This window comes from Antechinus flavipes, chromosome 3 (assembly GCF_016432865.1).
Source record: "Antechinus flavipes isolate AdamAnt ecotype Samford, QLD, Australia chromosome 3, AdamAnt_v2, whole genome shotgun sequence".
NCBI lineage: Eukaryota > Metazoa > Chordata > Mammalia > Dasyuromorphia > Dasyuridae > Antechinus > Antechinus flavipes.
In genome coordinates, this window is record NC_067400.1 from 83,591,575 (window position 1) to 83,611,860 (window position 20,286).

At 32.8% G+C, this 20,286-nt stretch overlaps 1 protein-coding gene across 3 annotated transcripts in view; it reads left to right on the forward strand.

Moving 5' to 3' along the window:
• The first annotated feature begins 955 nt into the window (after nt 1-955).
• ALS2 (alsin Rho guanine nucleotide exchange factor ALS2) overlaps nt 956-20,286 on the forward strand; it is a 70,054-nt gene continuing 50,723 nt past the window's right edge. Inside the window, exons 1-6 of one of the 3 annotated variants that reach the window (XM_051983773.1) lie at nt 956-3,731; nt 6,201-6,355; nt 7,869-8,815; nt 12,490-12,847; nt 14,671-14,839; nt 18,200-18,296. In XM_051983773.1, coding sequence (XP_051839733.1) covers nt 3,712-3,731; nt 6,201-6,355; nt 7,869-8,815; nt 12,490-12,847; nt 14,671-14,839; nt 18,200-18,296 — 1,746 coding nt within the window. In that variant the 5' untranslated portion in view covers nt 956-3,711. The remainder of the gene's footprint in view (nt 3,732-6,200; nt 6,356-7,868; nt 8,816-12,489; nt 12,848-14,670; nt 14,840-18,199; nt 18,297-20,286) is intronic. The other 2 variants (XM_051983774.1, XM_051983771.1) reach the window with 2 other exon arrangements.

A 20,286-nucleotide genomic window follows, 5' to 3' on the forward strand; every position in this document is an offset into this window, starting at 1 on the left:
TCCTCTCCAACATTCCTCATTATCTTTTCCTGTCATTTTAGTCAGTCTGAGAGGTGTGTAGTGGTACCTCAGAGTTCTTTTAATAAGCATTTCTCTAGTGATTTAAAGTATTTTTCTTGTCAATATATGAATGTGTGTGTGTGTGTGTGTGTGTGTGTGTGTGTGTATGTGTGTGTGTAGAGATAGATTTGATTTCTAGTTCTAAGAACTGGTTGTTAATATCCTTTGACCATTTATGAACTGGCAAATGACCTTTTAAAAAAAAAAAAACAAACTTTGGCTCATTTTTATTTATCAGAGAAAAACTTCCCAATTTGCTATTTTCCTTCTCTTTTTGGCTGTGCAAAAATTTTTGTTTGGTGATTTTTATTTGTGCAAAAGCTTTTAAATGACATATAATCAAAATTATTTTACTTCCTGTAATCCTCTCTATCTCTTGTTCCATCATAAACTCTTCCTTTTTCTAGCGTCCTGACAGATACATCTTTTCATGTGCCCTAATTTATTTGTGATATCACCCCATTATGTCTAAATCGTTTATCTCTTATGACCTTATTTTGATATGCAGTTTGAAATGTTGGTCTATGCTAATTTCTGTCAATCTGTTTTCTGGTTTAACTAGCAATTTTTGCCAAATACTGAGTTCCTACCCCTCAAAACTTGGATCTTAGGATATTGTATACCTAACCTATTCTGCTATTCCATAATTCCATTTCTTAGCCACTACCAAATTGTTTTGATAATTACCAATTTGGAATATAGTTTGAAATCTGGAACTATTAGGCTACCTTTCTTCATTTTTCAATTCTTTTTTTTTTCATTGATTTCCTTGATATTCTTGACTTTTTGTTCTTGTGAATGACTTTTTTTTTTTACTGTTTTTCCTATCTCTGTAAAAAAACCTTTTTGGTAGTTTTATAAGTATGTCATTGATTAAATTAACTTAGAATTGTGATAAAGAATTCTCAATTCAAATTCAATAAGCTTGATATAATTAAAAGAAAATTAAGTACTATTTGCTGATTTTAAATTTAATAGTTCAGAAAAGAAAACATTCCAATAGACTGGAATCTTCAAAAGGCTTACTTCCTGGAAGAGGCAGTTTTTGAGCTGTGCTTTGAACGATGGGTTTGGATTGGCAGACAGCCCACATGAAGGGGGATATTAAGGGAACACAGTAAAAGACTAGGAAAAGAATGGCCTAGGCATAAAGAATGAGATTATAAATAAATTGGAAGAGCATAGGATAGTTTACCTCTCAGACCTGTGGAAGAGGGAGGAATTTATGACCAAAGAAGAACTAGAGATCACTATTGACTACAAAATAGAAAATTTTCATTATATCAAATTGAAAAGTTTTTGTACAAACAAAACAAATGCAGACAAGATTAGAAGGGAAACAATAAACTGGGAAAACATTTTTACAATCAAAGGTTCTGATAAAGGCCTCATTTCCAAAATATATAGAGAATTGACTCTAATTTTTAAGAAATCAAACCATTGGTCAAAGGATATGAACGGACAATTCTCAGACGAAGAAATTGAAACTATTTATAGACATATGAAAATATGCTCCAAATCATTAATAATAAATCCAACTCTGAGATACCACTATACACCTGTCAGATTGGCTAGAGTGACAGGGAAAGATAATGTGGAATGTTGGAGGGGATATGGGAAAACAGGGACACTGATACATTGTTGATGGAATTATGAACACAACCAGCCATTCTGGAGAGCAATTTGGAACTGTGCTCAAAAAGTTATCAAACTGTGCTTACCCTTTGATCCAGCAGTGTTTCTACTGGTCTTATACCCCAAAGAGATACTAAAGAAGGGAAAGGGACCTGTATGTGCCAAAATGTTTGTGGCAGCCCTATTTGTAGTGGCTAGAAGCTGGAAAATGAATGGATGCCCATCAATTGGAGAATGGTTGAGTAAATTGTGGTATATGAATGTTATGGAATATTATTGTTCTGTAAGGAATGCCCAGCAGGATGAATACAGAGAGGACTGGTGAGACTTACATGAACTGATGCTGAGTGAAATGAGCAGAACCAGGAGATCATTATATACCTCAGCAATGATACTGTTTGAGGATGTATTCTGATGGAAGTGGTTCTCTTCGATAAAGACAGCTAATTCAGTTTCAATTGATCAAGGATGGACAGAAGCAGCTACATCCAAAGAAAGAACACTGGGAAATGAATATAAACTGCTTGCATTTTTGTTTTTCTTCCCAGGTTATTTATACCTTCTGAATCCAATTCTCCCTGTGCAACAAGAAAACTGTTTGGTTCTGCACACATATATTGTATCTAGGATATACTGTAACTTATTCAACATGTAAAGGACTGCTTGCCATCTGGGGGAGGGGGTGGAGGGAGGGAGGGGAAAAATCGGAACAGAAGTGAGTGCAAGGGATAATGTTGTAAAAAATTACCCTGGCATGGGTTCTATCAATAAAAAGTTATTAAAAAAAAAAAAGATAGGTATTAGATGATAAAATTTGGATAGAATTAACCCCAAAAGAGAAGAGGATATTGATTTAAGCTGGTAAGGGAAGAATTTTGAAGTAATTAAGACATTATTTTATATCTGTCAGATTGGTTGAAGTGATTGAAAAAGAAAACAGAAAATGTTGGAGGATATATAGAAAAATTGGGACAGTAATTTGTTGTTGGTAGAATTGTGAACTGATCCATTTTGGGGAGCAAACTGTAATTATGCACAAAGAATTATTAAATTGTCTATACCCCTTGATCCAGGAAAAAAAAAAAAAAGACTAGGAAAAGATAGAAAGAAGAGGAAACTAATTTGATCGCATAGGCCAGTAATTTAAATTACCTTTACCTCTTTGGCCCAAATAGTCAAGCATAATATTCTAGTAAGACAAGTTACCATTTCAGTATAGAATTTGTTTAGGAAATGTAGAGAAGATAAATGGGAGAAATCATTTTGGAAAAACATTGTTTTTAACAAGGAAAGTGAGGAATACATAGATAAATATTGTATTAAAATTGATTATTTAGAAAGTCTACAATTCAAGTAACTGTTTGCTAGGTACTGTACTACTTTTCACATATCTTCTTGTGTTCAAATCTATAACTTTTAACAATTTAAAAAAATTTTTTTCTTGTTGGCTACTACTGAAAACACAATAGCCCTGCTGTGTGCTCTGGTAGAATATTTGAAGAGCAACTCTGATAAAATATGTAATGCACAACATATTTAATATTGTATCTTATGTTTATTTTGTCCTTTAAAAAAAAAAAAAGTAAAACTAAAGCAATAATGAAGTGCCAACCTCCTGGGAAAGCTAAAATAGCCTATTGTAGACTTTTTTCCCCTTCATAGACATTAATTTTGACTGTTAACAGCCACTTTATTGTGGGCAGAAGAATCATCTTAGCTATTTGACTGTTGGCAGGCAAAATATGAAATTATTTAAATTGTTTTGATATTCATTTTGGTACATGGTATTTTGTTTTTTGCCATGAAAACATGTACACTTATTAGTGGACTTCTATTTTTCCCTACTCTGGAATAAAATAACTTGGCCCTCTCTCTTTTTCTGCTCTATTCTTGCCTCATATAGTTGTTGCCAGTATGTTATACTTATTCCATTATTTCCTTTTAGGTCATTATAGAGTGCTCTATTTCTTTTGCCAGAAAGGAAATGATTTGGTGATGGAGCATTTCCACTGACAGATGGACTCACAAGAGAAAAGGTAAAAATGTGTTTCTTCTCTATATAATTTCCACCCCTAAAACTAGAACCAAAACAAAAATCATATTTATATAATTGATTATTTGACTTTCCTATCAAATGTTAATAGAGTGGAACATTAATACAGTCAAGAAGCAGAATATGATATTAAATTTGTTCAGTGGAATAATTAGTGGCAAAATATTTTTCCTAAGATTCATGAACTATTTTAAAAAATGGATTAACATATTTTGAGGACAAAGGCCCTTCTAGATCATTTTTGAAAATGATTTCAAAGCCCTTTGCAACCATTTATTCTTACTATTAATTTTCAGCCTTTCAGAAAGAATGTTAATGTTTTGTCTTGCAAGAAAAAGCTTTTACATGGAGGGGAAAAGTGGGGAGAGGAATGGAGTGAGTGAACCTTACTTTCATCAAAATTGGCTTAAAAAATAATAACGCTACACTCAATATGGATATAGAAATGTATCTTACCCTGCAGAAAAGTAGGAAGGGAAGGGGATACAAGACGGAGCACAGTGATAGCAGGGAAGGCATATTGGGGTAGGTGTGTTCATAAGCAAAACACTTGGAAGAGGGACAGAGTGAAAGGAGAGAGGGAATAGAATTAAATGGGTGGAAATACAGTTAGCCGTAGTAATTATGAAAAGAATTTTGAAACAAGTTTCTCTGATGAAGACCTCAAATGTATAGGAAACTGAGTCAACTTTATAAAAAAAATAAGAACTATTCCTAGTTGATAAATGATCAAAAGATACAGTCCATGCCCAAAGGGCTATAAAATCATACATATCCTTTGGTCTAGCAATACTACTGCATGAATTCCGAAAAAGATTTTTTTTAAGAGAAAAAGGACCTGTATGTACAAAAATATTTATAGCAGCTCATTTGTCAGGGCAAAGAATTGGAAATTGAGAGAATGCCCATCAATTGGAGAATGGCTGAATAAATTGTGGTATGTGACTGTGATGAAATATTATTGTTCTGTGGGAAATGATGAGCAGGATGCTCTTAGAAAAATCTGTAAAGTCCTCCATGAATTTCAAAGTGAAATGTACTGTATACAAAGTAATAGCAATGTTATGGGATGATCAGTTGGGAATGACTTTGTTATTCTCACCAGTGCAATGATCCAAAACAACTATGAAGGACTCACCATCCAGAGAAAGAACTGATTGTATCTGAATACAAATTAAAGCATACTTTTAAAAAATCTTTATTTTTCTTGAGAGTTTTGGGGGTGGGGTAAGGAAATGTGGTGTTTTTTTTCAATATGACTTTTATAAAAATGCATTTCACAAAATTTTCTCAATGGGGAATGGGAGAGGGGAGGGAGGGAGGAAGAGAGAATCTGGAAATCAAAGTTTTAAAAACAAATGTAAAAACATTGTTTTACATGTAACTAGGGTCGAAATTATATATATATATATATATATACATACACACACACACACACACACACTGTGTATTCTCTTTCAGTTATCTTAAGAAATGTGCCATGGTAGAGTTCTAGGTGAAGATATTTTATCTTCCCTCATGAAGGAAAGAAATATCAAGTCATAATTTTATCTTCCATCATGAAGAAGAAAAATATCAAATCAGAGAATAGGTATTCTGCAAGCACTTTCTCTGATTATTAAATATTGGCATGGCTGTTTTACTAAAAAGTAAGATGTGACAAGAAAATTAGAAGTATATATTGTGCCACTGATAGCCTTAATTCTCTAAGATCTCTTTTGAGAAACTTTATGAAGAAATGTTTAATGTCCTAATGTAGTCCTACATGATAGGTTAATAAATGTGAAGGAAGAAGATTGATATTTTCTCCTAAAAGTATGAACGTGTTATTTCTAAGCAGATCTTTCTGTGTGATCCCTTAAGGTCTCTATATCTTGGACAGAACATGAATGAAGCAGCAATAATTTGGTTGGTACTTTAAGTGATTCTACTGTGAATTTGAATTCTGTATTTTTTACTAGCAGTTACAGAGTTTGAACAAAGTTTGTGATAATTTGCCAGTAACCACATATTTGTCTATAAAGGAGAATACAAAGTAGTTTTCATTAGAGCTCTTGTGCTTCTTGATTTAAAAAAAGTTTGGTTTTCTCAAAACAAAATTTAGAAATAAAACACTGAAGTAGGGGCATGCCAAATTTAATCACTAAAGAAGTTGGAATCCTATATGCGTCTCCTCTGTTAAATATTTAAATTCTACAAGTTGTGCTGGCCTTAAACTTTCTTTAATTAGAGATGTAGTTAGAAGATTTAAAGAAAGCCTGTATTATCTTTAAAAGGCCACTGTATTAACCTCCTTTCACTGGTAGAACATATTAAGTAAACAAAATGGTTTCATTTTTTCTTATGATGGTGAAAAGTACCTCACAATCTCCTAAATGTATTGCAAGCAAAAAATTCAAGCCTTATCTTCATAAATAGTTAAGCTTTTTGTGTACTCGTTTGTTTTTGATAGCTCAGCAGAGGCAGAAGGAGCCAAAGAGAGAGGCTTAGTCCATGTTTGGCAGGCAGGATTCTGCTCTATAACTCCCGAGAGACTGCCAGGCTGGGGAGGAAAGACTGTACTTCAAGCGGCCTTAGGAGTGAGTCATGGAGTACTTCTAACTGAAGGTATTGAAATTTAATACTTGAAATTCAATAGCAGAATCAGATGAGATTTCTTAAAAATAAGATCATAAAATAGCTTTATTATTAAGTTTACATATTGTGTGTTGTGATCCTATAACTGTAAAGATAGATTTAATGAATATCAATAAATATTCCATCTATTGGAATCTTTTTACTATAAAATTTAGGTTGGGAGGTACTTTCAATGACTTTGCGAAGGAATAGAGATGATTATTGCATATCAATTTGTGGCAATTGTAGAATTTTCTATACTTCCTTTCATTATATCAGTTGTGCCAAAGGAAAAGAAAGCTTCTTTTTACAAGTTGATATGGATCTTCAAATGTTTGAGACTTAGATATTAGAATATAAATGTCATTTTTGACACTTTAACATAGCTAGCTAATCTTTATTATAAAAATATATACATACATAGAGACTCATTCTCTCTTCATATATATATATTTATGAAACAACATGCTACACATACGTGTGTGTGTGCATGCATGTGAATGTGCATGTGTGTGTATAGATAGTTTTTGATTAGTTCAAAGGATTTAAGCCAAGAAAAATCTGGCACAAAAATATTACTTTTTAAAAAAAGAATGAAAATTCTAAATTAGTAAATTGTTTGCAAAATATTTTGAAATTTGTAACCTTGACTGTTTTCCAACAAGAATGAATGATTGTTGACAATTGCTAACCCTGCCTTTTGGCCCTTTCTTAAAATGACTAGTTTACTGCTTAAGAACCTTTTAGACTTTGTTTAAGATCTTTAATAGTGTTAATCATCTCATTGGTAATGAATCTACTAAAACAAAGCTATAATCAAGGGAAACTATTTTTGTTTAAATAATAAAACTAGAGGAAAACAAATTTCATTTGTTGCAAGATTACCATAAAATTAAATTGTGCATAATTACAAAATACATACACAATGAGCTTTTGAAAACTGCCATTCTAGAAAAAAAGCTAAACATGATAACTTCACATATTATTAAAACATTTATAAATAAACAGAGGGTAAAAATGTTAGACATAGGGTCAGGAAGATCCCAACTCAGATCCCACCTTAAATACCCTCTAACTGTGTGCCCTAAGCAAGTCATTTAACAGGCTGAGGCCTGTTTCCTTGTAAAATGTACCTTCCAGGATTATTGTAAAGATCCAGTGAGATAACCTACATCCAGCACTTTGCAAACTTTTTAAGTGTTGCATGAATTATAGAAATTTGTTATTTTGAAACTTGAGAAGACATCTCTTCTTCATTTTTAAAAAAATGCAGCATCTTTTGCCATCTTGCACAAATCCTATCTATAGCTCAGAATGTGTAAGGTATTTTCTCTTGTTGAAGATGAATGAATATGGAATACAGATTGTATAATTAGCATATGGTACAACTGCTCTTGAGAATGAAAGAAATAAAAAGTTCAGCTAAACTACTTGGGAAGTGAGAGAGTTTGCTTGTATATTACAACATTAGCTAATTTCACTATCATCTGATGTTTTGTTTCAGGTGGTGAAGTCTACAGCTTTGGGAACCTTCCCTGGAGAACAGAACCAGGAGAGATCTGTCCAAAGAGTCCTCTTCTGGAAAATGCTTTGGGTGGACAACATGTTATCACTGTGGCAGCAGGGAGCTTCCACAGTGGAGCAGTAACAGAGAATGGCATGGTGTACATGTGGGGGCAGAATTCTGCTGGCCAGTGTGCTGTTGCCAATCAGCACTATGTACCAGAACCAACACCCATCAATATTTCTGACTCTGAGACAAGTCCTTTGTTATCGGTCAGGATTTTGCAGTTGGCATGTGGAGAGGAACACACCTTGGCACTCTCAATAAGCAGAGAAATATGGGCATGGGGTACAGGTTGTCAATTGGGTCTTATCACTACAACTTTCCCAGTGACAAAACCACAAAAAGTGGAGCATCTGGCTGGACGAGTAGTACTACAAGTGGCCTGTGGTGATTCCCACAGCTTAGCACTTGTACAGTGCCTCCCGTCACAGGATATAAAGCCAGTCCCAGAAAGATGCAACCATTGCAGCCAGCTCTTGATTACTATGACTGACAAAGAAGACCATGTGATCATTTCTGATAGTCATTGTTGTCCATTAGGTGTGGCACTCTCTGATGCCCAAGCTGAAAGTCATGATTCCATTACTCCTTCTACAGGGGAGAGCTTGGAAAACAAAACGGTTTCTGAAAGCCAGGAAGAAAAGAAGACTTTGAAAGAAAATGGTTTGTCTGTTGCTTCTGAAGTGGATGTTGGAAATATACAGCCAGTAAATGATGAGGCCACTCACCCTGAACAAAAGATCACTGGAACCACAGGCATTTCCATTTTGGGAAATGTGCCTTCGTTCCTTGACAACCATGTAGAGAAAGAATGTTTGCAGAAGTTGTCAGCTGATTCATTACAAGGACATCCTGAGACAAGTGGTGATATAGAGGTAGCACAGGTATCTGCTAGGTTTTGTAGTGAATTGGCTCATTACTGTTAAACTATGTAATTCTCAGCTTTTTTACTATTAATCTAGACTCCTTTTCTTATTTAGATTTAACTATTTAAGACTAAATAACATTCTCAAAAAATAAGCTTATTTTTAATCCTAGTAGCCAAACCTACTAACTGAGAAAAGGAATATAGATTAACTTGAAATCAATTGTTATATTTGATTCTAGGCATTTTAATGTATCGTTTTACATAGATATTGAATTTCATGCAACAGTTCTTTATTAGGTGCCTTCTGTGTGCAAAACAGTGTAAAATTGTATGTGCTAGCAATTTTCTATTTTCTTCCTGTCTTGTTTTTATGGACAAGACACTAATTTTTCTCTACTATTGTCACTGTTACCTAACCTGACTCGCCCAACACACAGGTGCTGTACAAGGAGTAGTGTACTTTTTTTGTTATTGGTCAGTCTTCATAAAACGTGTGAATATGCATATTCATTGAGACCTCTTCTCTCTTTGTAAAGCTTTCTTGTGGAATAATTTACCATATTATCTTCCTTATTTTGAAAATGGAAGAGAAATATTAGGTACTGATAACAATTTTGTCCCTTCCAACATGTTCTAACATGTAGAAACTTACTCTTTTACTTCATGGTAGTAGTAATAGAAATGACCTAGCCTTTTTGTTTTTTTAAGAGCAGCATGATAAGAAAACAAAAATGCTCAATTCCTGATTTATAAACTTTCTTTTTGAAAGAACTGTGTATGAAGTCCTCTATTCTTTGGAAACTAGACATTTTATCCTGTATTCCTTTGTTCCTATTTATCTAATGTTCTGGTAAGAAAATAAGTCAGAATTTTCTCAGAAATTGTCATTAATGTACATTTCTATTTATTGACTTTTAGATATTAGATAAGAATTTTGAAGTTCAGGTAAATTGTTTGGAGAAAATTCACTTTAAAAACTTAACATAAAAACATACATTCTTAAAGTGCTTCAAAACACTTTCTTCACAGCCACCCTCTGAGGTAAATATAGTGCAAATAATGTTAATCCCATTTTACAGATGAAGGCACCGAGAATCACAGATGTTAAAACTTTTCCTGGATTTGGATGACAGGATTTAGCACATATCTCCTAACTGTGAGACTATTGCTCTCTGAAATGTATGCTATGTTGCCACTCTAAAAAATGAGGTTAAAATAATAAATTTTTACAGGAATGCATTTAGGAAGTTCTTGAGTTTTGTGACTGTGAAAATGTCTTATTTGATCTTTCTCCAGAATGATACATTTCAAAATGACATTTTAAAAGCATTTCATAATTAAAATATATTTGTTCACAGTTTATTTTTTATAGTAACATTGCAACAATTAAAATTTGTTTTCCCTTTGTTTTATTATTCATAGTTTCCTTTGAATATAGCTTTGAGTATAGAAAGAATTTGAGTTCAGGTCCTGATTCAGACACTATCTAGTATAATAGTACGAAAAGCTTTATTTGAGGTAAGTTAGTGGTTCTAGTGACTTTGCTTTTCAGTAGACAAATGTAGTTGGCAAGTCACTTTACTTGTTTACTTCTGCATCTCAGTTTTCTCCTCTGTAAAAATATGAAAGTTGTCCTCTAAGGTCCCTTCCAGGCCTAAATCTGTTTTCCAGTCTCTGTTAGGTAGTCATTTTTTTAATTCTCAACTTAAAATTATATATAAATAATTCATTAGAAATTTATATTATTCAGGAAAGTCGTTTCTTTTTTGGTTCCTATGTCAGAAAACTGAGATTATATATATTTAATTTCTTATGAAGTGAGTGAGCACATCTTCATTATCCTGTGAAATTCTCCTCCCTGTTGAAATTTGATTATTTTTGCTTTTGGGAACAGTTAACATTTTGCTCTTCACCAAAATTACTGTTGATTTTTACTCAGATTAAAAAGAAGGGCAATTATGCCAGATTGAGGTTAAAATAAAATTTTATAACAATATGTCACTCCTTTTAACCTCCCCCCCATCCATAGCTACTTAATAAATATGACTTTATTATCTCCATCATAAAAACATTTATGAACTTCATTCTAAAGCTAAATTTTCGCCAAAGAAATAATTTGTCTGTGGGCTCTTCATTTTATATAGTCGTAGAATGCTTCAGAATCCATGATCAGCTATTGTGGTGATTCCTTTTATTAAAGAGTAGTTAGTCTTTTTTATTTAGTGTCATAAAAATAAAGGAAATAGAAACCTGTTCTTTCCTACTTACATGATTTACACTGTGACTTTGCTGATCAGAGTTATAGTTTTCTTTGCTTTTGCTCTACTCAATAAAATGAGATAACCATATTTTTCTAAAATGAAATTCAGTTTCTACCTAACGACCAAGAGCTTTTTTTTTTTTTTTTTTTAAAGAAAACCGCAAAGGAAATTATGAAGTGTATGCTTTTGAGGAACTTATGTGAAATTGGAAGTAGGGTTTTTCTAATATGTTATCCCTGCTGATGAAATCAAAAGTTTTATTTGAGTTTAGTTAATGGTCCCATGACTGAACTTTTCAGTAAACAAATGTATTTGGCAAGTTGTAGGAGAAAATTTCAGATGATCTTATGAACTGACTGATTTGGTTTCTATGTGTTTAATTATTAACCTGTCACATTTAAAGAAGGGGAGCAAAGGTAATGATTTGTTTTTATTTATTCAGCTTATACAATCAGCTCCTGGTAAATAATATATTACATCATATCCTTAAGTTTAATTCATTCTGTTGTTTTACTAAAAATTGAAAGGTCATATAGTGTCAACTTTTTTTTTCTAGCATACGTAATTCATGTTTTCATATGTGCTTATTAAACTTTTAAAAAATACTCTTCCTTAAAATAAAAATTTTCAACACACCTTTAAAACAATTTTCATAAATCCCTAAATTCTGTAATGACATAGGAATATCTATTTTGCCTTTTTTCCATTTCTTTATCTCTCTGAAGAACTTGGAAGAGCAAGTAGGTTTTTCCTCTGCTACCTTAAGTTAAGCCTGGTGGCACATGCCTATAATTTTTGCTGTTGGAGTAGGTTTCTGCTGATGGATCACTTGAGTTTAGGAGTTGTGAATTACTACAATAAGGTTAAAGTGAGTCAGGTGTCCATAGTAGAATGGCACTAATACTGTAAACTACCAGGAGTTGTTGGGGGTCACTAGGCTGCTTTTAAGGAGGGGGCAATTTGACCATCAAACAAGAGGTCAAAGCTTACATGCTAATCAATAGTGGTGTGAATCATCTGTCGAAGGCAAGATAGGGAGCATTCAGTTCCCCTCCCCACCAAAAAAAAAAAAAGACTTTTGTAATACTCATTATTAAATTTTTTTTTTTAATTACTCATTTTACCCTTTGATGAGCAATTGGTAGCAGTATTGTTTTCTTCTTGCTCCTTGTTTTCTACTAAGAATGCATTTTAAAAAACCTAAGGATCTCCCCCCCAAAGAGAAATACCTATTAGTAAAACATATTTTCAAATGATAGATTTCTACCAAATCTTAATTTTCTGATGAAAGGTATCATTAAGATAATAGACAGAGAAGCTTCCTTTTATTTTGAATCTATCTAGAAGTATATATTTATTAATAGTAAAGGTCACTCTCCTTTATTTTTTTGTGAAAGGGCTCATTTTTTTGTTTTTCCTATGTTTTTAGCCTATTACTGAAGAACCAAATCCCAATCTCCCCAGCCCACCAACCACAAGCACATCTGCTCTAAACAGCTTAGTGGTTTCCTGTGCCTCAGCAGTTGGTGTGAGAGTAGCTGCTACATATGAAGCAGGAGCACTGTCTCTTAAGAAAGTAATGAACTTTTATAGTATAGCTCCTTGTGAAAGTGGCCTTCAGTCAGGCAATGCTTCCTTGGGGCCAGAAGGATTGAAGGATAGCCGGGAAGAGCAGGTTAAACTGGAATCAATGCAAGGGAAGAAGAGTTCAAGTCTTGTGGATATTAGAGAAGAGGAATCTGAAGGAGTTAGCAGAAGGCTTTCTCTTCCTGGGTTATTATCACAAGGTAAGGCAATAGTCAGTTTCTAAGAGATGAGTTTTGACAAGCCTGGGTGCTTCTAAACTCACCAGTTGTATTACAACAAAACTTTACTTTTTATTGGGGAATGAGATATTATACATAAATGCATTTTACAGCTAAATAAAATGAATATTTTAGACACAAAAAATTGTTTTATTTTGGATAGAAATCCTCTAAAATACATTTTTTGAAATTTTCTTCTAAAATACTGCAGAATAAATACAGAGAAATACAAAATGCAGAGAAACTCTTGAGAGTCCAAGGTCTTTATGAATATCATCATTTTCATTGTTCTGTAAAAATAGTGGAGGCCCCTTCAGGACAGTTGGTTTGTATTAGGTTTTTGGCTTTATATGGTCCATGCTTCTCCAATATTAATTTCTTCTTACCTTTCTAATGTGATTTCCCTAATCAGTTTTTGGTTTGAAAATCAGACAGATTTATGTAAGTCTTTGACGCACTGATTTCTTACCCCTTCTCCCCCCTTCCTCCCACTTTATGTGTAGATAGTTGCCCAGAAAGCTGAAGTATCCAGTATCCTTTCTCTTCAGGCTTTAATAACAGAAAATCTGAACAGAGGAAATATCACCAGGACGATTCTTAGTTCTTTATGCTAGTGTGTATGGTAATATAGTTCACATCCTTTTCTAGTTCGGATCTCAGGGTCATCTAAACTATTTTAGCCAAGGTCCAGAAATCAAGTTTCCTGGATTGCTAGCTTGCTAGCTTGCTAGCTTGCTACTCTGTTATCTATTCTTGTTGACCATTTCCCAACAATCTTCTCTATCCTATATTATTTGTGCCAATCCTCTTTCTCACTTCCACCCTGTTTTCTAGGCAAAGCCAGCAAAGGTTGTCACTGATTCTAGCTCCTATTTTATGCTGTCAACTGACTACATCACTACTATCCTCATTTGCTATTCCTGGTATCCTAAAGCTATTCACAGTTTATTGAATGAGACGGGTGCCAAGATAAGATAGGAAGCAGATTGGACAGAAAACTAGACTCTAGATTTTTATCTCTTTAGATAACTCTGTTTCCTTAGGTCTTATATAGTAACTATATAAAGTTACATAGAACTTTTGATATCAGTGTTAAAACTCTTGAATAGCTTAGTGAATATAATTTTAAAATGCTTTATTTCCACACATACTTCACATTTTAAAATGTAGTGGGAAAATTTGTCAATGGACCATCAGAAGGCCATTTTTAAGTATAATGAAAATTAAGGCTAGATTTGACAGTGAAAATTTCAAAAGAATTTAAAATATACCTTTTCAATCTCCTAAGAATTTTTTTTTTTACCAGAAATCATTATTTGTTTGAAAAATATTGAGTAAGTCTACAAGACTAGCTTTTTAACTAGAGAGTAGATGGTAAAATCCATTGGATTTGTCATTTGTTGTAGACTATAAGTGCCATGACTCATGACCAAATAAGTACCTACTGAAGAACTTAAATATAGTGACCTTTTTTCCCCCCAGCATTTGTTGCTGGTGATCATTGCTCTTGCCACCCCACCAAGTCAATTATATAATACTTGGTTCTCTTTGGATTCCATAAAAAGAGTGTAAAATTTCTTTTATGTAATATGATTTAAATTATCATCTGCATATTTTATCTAGATGTCTCTTTTTAAAAAATTCTTTAGTTTTTCATGACATCCAGGCAAATAATTTGCTTTGATTCCTGGTCTAAACAAATTTGAAATTTTTTGGTTTTTTAAATAGAACAAAAATGTAAAATCTCTAATGTGCTTCTCAGAAAGTGATTTAATGAAATGTTCTATAAACTTTTGTGTTCTTAGTTTCCCCTAGGCTCCTGCGAAAAGCAGCCCGGGCAAAAACACGAACAGTGGTATTGACACCTACATATAGTGGGGAAGCAGATGCACTCCTTCCTTCTTTGAGAACTGAAGTGTGGACTTGGGGGAAAGGGAAAGAAGGACAGCTGGGACATGGTGATGTTTTGCCTAGGTAAGATTAAGATTTAACAATAAACATTGGCTTCAATAAACATATTAACTCATTTTACTAAGCATTTATTATAAATACCTTCTAGATGCTTGGCACAGTGCCAAGGGAGATGCAAAGGTAAATTATGTTTCCTTAATTAGCTTGTATTTTAATAATGGTTTGAATGTATTTTCCTACCTTCTAAAATTAATTAGATTAAATATTACCTCCTCCCTCATACTATGTAACACCATGTGTTTTTTTTTTTTAATTTAATAATTACTTTATATTGACACTCGTTTCTGTTCCGATTTTTTTTTCCCTCCCTCCCTCCACCCCCTCCCCTAGATGGCAAGCAGTCCTTTATATGTTGGATATGTTGCAGTATATCCTAGATACAATATATGTTTGCAGAACCGAACAGTTCTCTTGTTGCATAGGGAGAATTGGATTCAGAAGGTATAAATAACCCGGGAAGAAAAACAAAAATGCAGATAGTTCACATTCGTTTCCCAGTGTTCTTTCTTTGGGTGTAGCTGCTTTTGTCCGTCATTTATCAATTGAAACTCAGGTCTCTTTGTCAAAGAAATCCACTTCCATCAAAATATGTCCTCATACAATATCGTTGTCGAAGTGTATAATGATCTCCTGGTTCTGCTCATTTCACTTAGCATCAGTTCATGTAAGTCTCGCCAGTCCTCTCTGTATTCATCCTGCTGGTCATTTCTTACAGAACAATAATATTCCATAACATTCATATACCACAATTTACCCAGCCATTCTCCAATTGATGGGCATCCATTCATTTTCCAGTTTCTAGCCACTACAAACAGGGCTGCTACAAACATTTTGGCACATACAGGTCCCTTTCCTTTCTTTGGGATATAAGCCCAATAGAAACACTGCTGGATCAAAGGGTATGCACAATTTGATAATTTTTTGGGCATAATTCCAGATTGCTCTCCAGAATGGTTGGATTCGTTCACAACTCCACCAACAATGCAATAGTGTCCCAGTTTTCCCGCATCCCCTCCAACATTCATCATTATTTTTTCCTGTCATCTCAGCCAATCTGACAGGTGTGTAGTGGTATCTCAGAGTTGTCTTAATTTGCATTTCTCTGATCAATAATGATTTGGAACACTCTTTCATATGAGTGGTAATAGTTTCAATTTCATCCTCTGAAAATTGTCTGTTCATATCCTTTGACCATTTATCAATTGGAGAATACACCATGTGTTTTTAAAAAATGTTTTAGTTTAATTTTTCCAGAACAAATTTGAAATTGTTTTTTATCAAACTTTCTGTAGAATTTTCTCTTTCCCTCTCTCTCCCCCCCCTTTTAAAATCTGTGCAGGGGATACTGACAGTGTTTTTAAACCAACTAAAATAGCATGAACGGTATAGGATTGAGAGGGAATGGTAAAATATTTTATTTAAACAAATCCAAATAAATTTAAGAACAAGATATATCAACCATTAAGCTGCTAAGTGTCATGTGCCAGACATTGTGCTAAGATCTGGGGATAAAAAAACAAAACAAAACAAAACTCAAAACAGTTCTTGCTCTGAGATTACATTCTAATTCATTGGGGGGGTAGGAGGGAGGGGATGACCATATATAAATCAATATATAAAAGATAAAATAGATGGAAGGTAGACATAGAGGAGAAAGAACTAACAGAAGTTGTGGGGATCAGGAATAGTTTCCTGTAAAAGGTGATCCCCAAGCTGAGTTTTAAAGAAAGCCAGTATTTCTTTTTTGGAGTTGGAGGTAATAAGGCAGAGCATTTTAACAATTCAGTAAAACAACAAATAAAATATGTACTTTAGATCTATGTTATAATCAGTTAAGAAAGAGAAACATGATAAAGAGGAAAAATAACAATAAAATTCGATAAAGAAAGAGTTTTGTAGCTAGATTCAATCTTTTCATGAAATTATTAAATCAGTCTTCCAAGATAATGCTAATGGATTTGAAAGCCATGCAACTTTTTCACAGTTGTCATATAAATGTTATAAACAGCATATAAATTTATATGCTCATCATGAGCTAGATGAAATTGAACTTTTTCCAACTTAAAAAAGTTTTACTAACATGATAAAAGACCTTCCCATGCTTTAAATATGTTTTTTAACAACAAAGGATTTAATGTACTTGTGTAGACTAAAATTTTAATCCTTATTTATATTGGTACCTAGGAACGCTAAGATGCAATGTCTCTTGGTAATGTTGAGCTGGTGAAATTTCTAAAAAAGCCAATAGATATTTGCAAAATTGTTTGTTGATGATATAACTAGAGACACTCATTATACAATTTCAACAGTGAAATTTGCCTTTTAGAAGAATTGATTTAAATTTAAATTTAATTTTAATCCATTTTATTGATGATTTCTGTTTTCATTTCACATTCATTCTAACTATATCCTTCCTCCTTCCTTTGCTCCAGTGGTCTGTCCCAGTAGTTCTTAATGTGTTTTGTCTCATGAACCTTTTTCATCAGCAACAAAAAACAATGTGTTGTGAACCCCTTGGTAGAGAGAGGGTTGTAAAAATACAAATTGTATTTGTAACGTAACTAATCAATTATTTGCTACTTAAGGTACCATTAGAGCAAGCTTTTTTCCCTATCAGATATTAACAACTAAAAAAAAATAGCAAAACCAACTGGTATATTTACTGTTTTTGATAACATATATAACATCATATATCTTTAATCTAATTTTCTTTTTTTGTGTTAATTCCATAATTCTATTAATTTCTATATTTTTATAATAATCTCTGTTATTTGTGTTATCTTGGCTATCAGATCCTTATCAAAGATTTGTTACAAGGATGTTTTTTCCTCCAGTTGTTTCTCTTTGTAGTAGCATGTTGATTTTATTTGCCATTTTATTTGATTAAAGATAAGTACCTAAACTCATATTAAAATGTTAAACAAATTGGATGTTTTATGAAATTTATGGGTAGACAAATAGAATCAAAATCTAAAATGACTTGTGTATAAGCTCTAATGATTAAGTGAAATTATAGAGAAATTTCTAACATGGCCTAAGTCTCCTTTCTTCCCTAATTTGCATTTCCTTTTTATAATGAATATGTTTAGTTTTAATCATGTCTTATTTTAAATCATAGGAATTAGTTACCTGCTGACTAACCAAATTAAAGTTATTAATTTCACTGAATGCCTTGTAACACTACTATGTGGATTTGAGAAAATATTTTGTGCTTTTGCTGTTCGACCCTTCAGTAATTTTTTTAATACTCTTGTTTCTTTAAACAGTTATTGTGATATTTGAGATAGATTAGGACTCTGCTTTTCATTTAATTCTTCATTAGTGTAACTCTTAAAGTTGTTTTTTTTGCGTGTGATTTTCCAGGCTTCAGCCATTATGTGTGAAATGTCTAGATGGTAAAGAAGTAATTCATCTGGCAGCTGGTGGTCAACATTCCCTTGCTCTTACTGCTAAATCCCAGGTATAAAAAAAATTATTACATGCTAATTTCATTTGAAGGATTAGATTTGAACCATTGACATAAAAAAATTTCTAGTGCTTTGGCATGTTTCATTTTTTTCCCAGAAGGGTGTTGGCTATGCATGGGTTTTATTCATATGTTCTCTGTAGAGAAGTATAAAGAAAAATTATATACCCACAGTTTGGGAATATTTATGCACTCATATTAGTCATTTGAGGTTTTTTGTTTGGAAAAGTAGGCAAGGAGATGCATTTACAAGTGAATTTTACCAGACATTTAAAGAACAATTAATTCCAATACCATGCAAATTATTTGGGAAAATAGGGAAAGGAGGAGTCTTACTAAATTCTTTTTATGACACAGATATGGTGCTGATAGGTAAACCAGATAGGATCAAAATAGAGAAAAAAAATTTAGACCAAATTTCCCTAATGAATATCGATGCAAAAATCTTAAATAAAATATTAGCAAAGAGATTACAGGACCTTATCACCAAGATAATACACTGTAACCAAGTAGGATTTATACCAGTAATGCAGGGCTGGTTCAATATTACAAAAACTATTAGCATAATTGACTATATCAATAACCAAACTAACAGAAATTATATGATTATATCAAGAGATGCAAAAAAAAAAAAAAAAAAAAAAAGCATTTGACAAAATCCTGCACTTATTCCTATTAAAAACACTACCTAGCATAGGAATAAATGGAGGTTTCCTTAAAATGATCAGTAGCATCTATCTAAAACCATCAGTAAGCATCATATGTAATGGGGAGTAGAGGCATTACCAATAAGATCACGAGTGAAAAAGGTTGCCCATTATTACCATTATTATCCAGTGTTTATATTAGAAATTTTAGTTTTAGCAATAAGAGAAGGAAAAGAAAGTAAAGGAATTAGAGTAGGTAATGAGGAGACAAAATTATTACTCTTTGCAGATGATACGATGATATATGTAGAGAATCAACTACAAAACTACTAAAAACAACTTTAGCAAAGTTGCAGGATACATAATAAATCCACATAAATCATCAGCATTTCTATATATTACCAACAAATTTCAACAATAAAAGATACAAAGAGAAATTCCATTTAAAATAACTGTAGATATTATAAAATATTTGGGAGTCAATCTGCCTAGACAAAGCCAGGAACTATGGAAAAGTAGGCAGGGAAGGAACACCTAAATAAGGAAATAAAAAGAATATTCTAATGTTTTTGTTAGAGAGTCTTAGGCCTCAAAGTGAAGTCCATATCTGTACCTAATTCACTGTTAAGAACAAGATAGCTTGTGGGCTTTTCTAGTAATCTGACTAAAGTTAGAAAAATAATTATTCAATTTAGTCTTCCAACTGAATATTCAGATTTCCTAGCAGACCATTTCCTCTTCAGGAAGCTACAAACAAACTTCATACCCTTTAAATAAATAATTCCTTTAGCTTTTTAACCTAAATTTTTCCTACTATTTATCTTCCCTTCTTTTGTTCCTAGTGAACCTAGAAATGATGCCTGTCATTCCTACAGTAAAATGTTCATATTAGAGACTGACAGGTTGTCTTTCAACCTTCTCTACCCTCCCAAATTAGTGCATTCTATTCTTTTAGCTTTTATGACAAACTTTTATTCTTAAATATTTTTCATTTTGGAGAATTGAGAAGCAAACATTGATTTGTTTGCCATATTTTAAAAATGAATTTATTTATAATATTTCTTTAAGGCAACAGCTTATATAGTAGGAAGAGCCCTAGAACTTTGTCAGAAGTCCTTGGTCCAAATTGTGGCTCTATATGCACAAAGTGAGATTTTATCCTTTTCATCCTTAATTTCTTCACTTTTAAAATATGGACAAGCATCCCATTACCTGATTGTGTCAGAATAGTGCTATATAAACTTAAAAGCACTATATTACTCTTATACTGTCCTCTATTAGGGGGTTTATAACCTATCCCCCTGTACTCCCATGATAGATTTCAGAGGGTTCATGAT